At 35.2% G+C, this 6,000-nt stretch overlaps 1 protein-coding gene across 2 annotated transcripts in view; it reads right to left on the reverse strand.

Moving 5' to 3' along the window:
• The window catches only part of NUP155 (nucleoporin 155kDa), a 71,241-nt gene that overhangs the window by 36,823 nt on the left and 28,418 nt on the right, over positions 1–6,000 (reverse strand). For both annotated transcript variants that reach the window (XM_006876933.1, XM_006876932.1), the window contains exons 10-12: positions 5,673–5,770; positions 5,028–5,180; positions 4,000–4,100 (exon numbers count right to left, since the gene is read on the reverse strand). In XM_006876933.1, the coding sequence (XP_006876995.1) occupies positions 4,000–4,100; positions 5,028–5,180; positions 5,673–5,770 (352 nt within the window). The remainder of the gene's footprint in view (positions 1–3,999; positions 4,101–5,027; positions 5,181–5,672; positions 5,771–6,000) is intronic.

Consider the following 6,000-nt stretch of genomic DNA (forward strand, 5'->3'; position numbering starts at 1 on the left):
GAAGCAAAACCTTCAAAGAAAAAAAACCAAAGAGGTAAATTTTTCTTTTGCAAAATAAATGTTGTTTTAAACACATGGAAAACCTGTGCCCGCCCCCAAGCCCTAAACAGACTACTGCTATTCATAAGGTTTTCAGCGAAGTCCAGGTGTGGCACCACAGACTAAGCATCTGACCTCAAGGTTGGTTTGTATCTCAAGGCTGGCAGTTCAAATTCACTAGTCGCCCCTTGAAAACCCTGTAAAGGTTATGAGTCAGAACCAAATAGATGGCACAATAACAACCATTCAGAAGCAATCCACCTCTCCCTGTTCCTAGTGTAAGCCTGGAAAGCTCACTAATTAACTGTCCAGTTCTTTAAATCATCTTTTATGTTATAAATTATGTTTTAATACTAGAAGACAAAAAGAAATTTTTCTCAAAATACACTGGGTATGATTTACTAGAATCACAATTCTTTCCATAACCAAAGACTGCCTAGCTACTTCCTACCATCTTTCCACGATAGATTAACTTAACACAAGTATGGTTAGTATTTGTAGTTGCTGACATGTAGATTTTTATTGATTTCTAAGGCTCTATCTGTTTTTTAAGCAGACATTCTATTTTCAGAGTATTTAAGCTTGAAGTTTGGGCAAGACAGCTGATGCTCTGCAACAAACACATGGGAGAATAAGTGAAATAGATATAAATGTTGATAATGAAACCCTACATTTCAGAAAATAGGACACAAGGATTGACTGAGTGCTGATTGGAAGAAGCTGAACAGAAGCATTGAGAGAAAAGAAAAACTGGTGGCTGTCAGCTGGATAATGCGCTGGACTGTAAGGTCAGTTTGAGGCACAAGGTTGGTGGTTCAAATCCACCAGCCCCTCTTTAGAAACCCCACATAGGGTAACTATGAGTTGGAACCAAGTCAGTACTCAACAACTGAAACAGAGGCCTGCAAGCACAGGATGCAATTGGAGGTGGGACACATGGCGTGGGGATGCAGTCCTCTCTTGCCCTCTTGGTGGCCAGGGATGCCCTGCCATGGACACATAGCAGCTGGTGGCATCCCCTCATATGCAACCTCAGCTGGGGTTGGGCACTGGGCATACCACCCCTTCTGGAGGTATGTGAACACGCCCTGATTACAGTACATAAACAGTCAATAGAGAACTGCGTTCACACTTCCAGTCTCTATCACATCCACCAGGAGACAGGTGGTGAGTGCCTGAGAAGATATCAATTTATAGTCATCAATTAAATACTAATACAATGACACTACAAGGTTCCAAGACAAACAATTTCAGCTTACACAAAGAAATACGGCAAAGAGCCTCAAACAAGTGACCAAAATACAGAGTCAAAGAATATACCAGAAATGGTATCAGAACTACCTGATAAAGAATTTAAAAGAATGCTATTTAGGTACCTTGGATGAACTTAGAGAAAGATGTTGACGAAAGCAAGGAATTAAGGAAAACACTACAAAAAAAACAACAACTGATAAAACAAATGAAACATTGGAACCCATACAAAAACAGCAATTGGAAAACCATTAAGATTAATACTAAAACTTCAGAAAAATATCCATTGAAAGAGCAAAGTAGTAGAAGTGAATCAATGGAAGGCCAAATCAGTGAGTGTGAAGACAAAATTCCAATATTATCAAGAGGAATTCCAGAACAGGGGGAGTGGGGAAAAAAAATTGTCCAAGAGTTGCTGGAAGAAAACTTCCCTACCATCATGAAGGATGGGAAGACAGCCATTCAAGAAGTTAAAGAATTCAAAACAGGATAAATCCCAAGAGAAAATCACCAAGACATAATTAAACTTTTCAAAACCAAACACAAGCAAAAAATCCTGAAAGTAGCTCTGGAAAACTGAAAAGATACCCACAAAGTAGAACCAATACAACTAAGATATGATTTCTCAGCAGAAACCAGGCAAGCAAGAAGGAAATGGGATAAAACGAAAGAAAAAAATTACCAACTAAGAATCATAGCGTAGTGGTTATGAATTGGGATGCGAACCTTAAGGTCAGCGGTTCGAAACTACCAGCTGCTCCGCGGGAGAAAGATGAGGCTTTCTACTCCCGTAAATATGTACACCCTCGGAAACCCTGTACAGAGTCGCTATGGGTCGGAACCGACTCGACGGCACTTAACAACAACAAGAATCATATATTTAACCAATTTTCTTATAATTATATAATACATAAAATTTATATAAATGTAATATATTACTATGTATTGTCATTGTATAAGGAGTCCTGGTGTGGTGCTGTTGAATAAACACTAGACTGCTAACAGTGGGTTTAATGGTTGAGGCCCACCAGCTGCTCCTTAGAGTCCCTGTACAGGGTCACTGTGGGTTGCAGCTGACTCAACGGCACTTAACAACATCACTGTATATGTGAGGAGATTTTAAAAGGTTCATGGGAAAATGTCATTATTTTTCAATTCCACTTTTTCCACGAACATTTTGAATTCCACTTATTTAATAAATATGAAAAAGAACAGCTTATACAATTAAGCTTGCTGAATAGTTGAATACAAACATTTAAATTTTTTTTTATCTATTTACGAATATCTAGAAGTTTTGTTATTTTGGGTCTTTTGTCTATGAGCACTAAAATTTTTGTTGGAAAAACAAAAAAGAATCATAAGACTCATATACCCAACAAAACTGTCCATCTAGTGTAATGGCAAAACTAGGTCATTTCCAGATAAACAGAAATTAACAACCATACCAACTGAACAGACAACCAACAATAGCAGACAACAACCTGAGAATAACATACATGACAGTATCAGCCAGAACTGAAACCAGATAGATAAGGAAATATTCAAAGAAAAACAAACATATAAGACTGAAAATAGGGAACCAGAGATAACAGTCTGCAACATCAAAAAGTAAAAATGAATAATGTAGTCACAGAGCTTCTAAGTGAATGGGAAATTAAGTCGATTTCAAGGAACAGAAACCCAAAAAAACAAACCTACCAACTTTAACACTAAAACTAGATCAAGCCTTACACTTAGGCCAGGCCCAACACCTTCAACTAAGACTGACGATAATCCTAGTAATAACCGTAACACTAAACCAAGTTCTAGGCCTTGCCGAGACCTAGTCAGAGTTCTAAATCTAACTCCTTACTGCTACCCACCTCAGCCAAACCCCAACCAAAATATATAAATAACATAAACCGTTAAAGTCTTCTTAAAATTTCATGTTAATACTCAATACCTAGATTCTACAATTCTTAGTATTTACCATACTTGTTTATTTCTAAATATTTTTCTTCTATTGAATCATTTGAAAAGTTACAAACATGATTCTTTACTCCTAAATGAAAAACACATACATTTTCTTTTGCAGTTTGTTTCCTTCTTTTGTTTGTAATATAGTTCAAGTACTAGAAATAAAATTATATAATCTCGACTATTTGTATTTAAATTACAGCTATGCACACGTATTTGTGTTTGTGCATATATATTTGCAGGTAGAAGAGATGAAATAAGATGAGAAGATATTTATAATTCTGAATGTGGGCTTCTATTTTACTATTCCTGCTACTCTTGCGTGTGTTTAAAAAAAATTTATATTTAAAAAACTTTGAAATTTAGGCAAACTATGAATTTAAAATATCTTTAAATAAAATCCTAAGTCATGACTAAATGAAGGATGTCATCATTAACAAAAAATATGATTTAATAGGAATAAAAAATCATTATAAAAATATACATTTTCATTATTCAATAATGTATTTTCAGATACATTATAAAAAACTTCCTAAAATGGTTCCAAAATTTTCATAAAGATGTTTTTAGTGATGACCACAATTTGTACTCTGACCCCCCCCCAAAAAAATGATATACTTCTTTTCAACATGATTTACACAGACTATTAAAAAAGAACTGTAATAATTTAGATGATTACCTTCTAACATATTATTCTTCACTTAAAATTATATCAACAAAATTTTTTTTTCCATAATTCTGAAGATAACTTACTTGGGTTTCCATCATTGGTTTTTGGAAAGGAAATATATCATGGTTAATACACCACAAAATATCATTATCTTCATTCTCTGAGGCTGCCATCAATAAAATACCTAAAAGTTTAATATACAAAGTTTTATAATACAAAGTCAACGTAATACACAAACTCTATAATACTAAAAATAGTCACAATATATACATACACATACAAAACAGCAATACATATTAATTAAATGAGCAAACAAGTATGCATGAGTAAATAATCAAATTATGAGTAGAGGTGTGTTCTGACTCAGAATGACCCTGTACCAGGTTTCAAAGGCTTTTTGAATCTTTGCGTGGATGGCTTGCTGACCAGAAGATGATAAAGAAGTATGATACAGGGAGCAAGCATAAATTGCTACAACCTGGTCAACTGGACCCTTGATTATGAATGAGGCTGCTCAAAATTCCAACCATACAGGGAAGGATTCTCCATTTCACGGATAACCATGTCTCCTCAGTACACTGGGTTGACAAAACTGGGTGGCTATAAAGCATGAAGTGGCTGATTTACAAGTTTTCATGAGGGAATAGTTCATCTTTCATTTCAGGAATAGAGGACCCTAGGACCATCAAAAGGGAAGAGCATGAGTGGACCCTAATCAGAGAGCAGTGACACCAGAGACGGAAGCAGAGGTGATGGCACAGAGAGAGAGAGAGGAGCTGAGGACTCTAGACCCGTTGTGTGCCCATGGGCAGAAGGATGGCTTGCAAAATGTACCTTTTGGTCTTTTAAACAAATATATATTTTCTGTGTTTTGAATACATGGAAAAAAAAGCAGGGGGAGGCAAATACTGTTAACTGATGGCATATGGAGAAGATTGTAATTATTGTAATGAAACAAAATATGATAGGTTGAGTATAAAACTGATGATCTGCCATGTAAACTATCACTAAATTCACAAAAAAAGCTTTTTAAAAACAAAACAAAAAAATACATAATGTCTTTATCAATTTTAAGAAACCAATATTAAATCTGGGATACTTAAGAACATACCTTTACTGTAAAGAGCTTTGTGTACTTTCGAAGGTTTTTCCACAGTTGAAGATGCTGAAAATCCGGGAGGTAAACGAATATGAACCAGTGTCAGGGTATTAGGCCGTGCTAATGGTTGTCTGAATGGACAGGTGCTGAAATATAGCCTTACACCTGATGAGGGGGAAAATTATTGTATATATCAATCACAGAAAACAAAGGATCTGAGGAACATGTTGTTGAAGCAATTCCAATAGGAACACAGAAGTCTGTTTAAAGTCATTTATGACTCTCCTGACTGGCTTCCAATCACCATATAGAATACTAGCTGAAACAGATTTCTAAGAAAATGTCACTGAGAATTGAGAGGTCAATCAACTCATTTTATAAGAACTTGCAACTACATACTTGCAATCACAATTAAGGCATAGTGACAGATGTTAGCCATCTTGCCTTTCAGGCATGGTTTTACATCTTAAAAGGAAGCAACAGAACTAATGGAATCTTCCTATTTTCAAAATTCTTAATTGTATGAATTCTTAAAATGGTTTGGCAATTGATACAAAAGTCTGAACTTGGATTTCTAATAAAACTTTAAAAACTAAGGATTATCAATTATGAAAAATTTTAACAGTGCTGATTGCTACATAACATACAATGACATACCTGCATGTGTGACAGCCAATAACTGACAATCAAGTGACTCAGAATTTTCAATCACTGCTATTTGAACAATTGGCTTAAAAACAGAACGATCTATGGTCCTAAAAAAAAGGAAAAAATTAAAAGGTACTTTTTTTTTCTTTCTGCCATTGAACTGATTTTTTTTTTTTAATGTTTCATTGTGAATTATGTGATAGTTTATATGGGAGAACATTAGTTTTACATTCATCCTATTGTATATTGTTTCATTGCCATGGTTACAATCCCCTCCATGCATCATCAACCAACCAAAGGGTATATACTACAAACCTGCCCCCGAGTCGTCAGCACA

The sequence above is a fragment of the Chrysochloris asiatica genome, unplaced genomic scaffold, assembly GCF_000296735.1.
Source record: "Chrysochloris asiatica unplaced genomic scaffold, ChrAsi1.0 scaffold00430, whole genome shotgun sequence".
Taxonomy (NCBI): Eukaryota; Metazoa; Chordata; class Mammalia; order Afrosoricida; family Chrysochloridae; genus Chrysochloris; species Chrysochloris asiatica.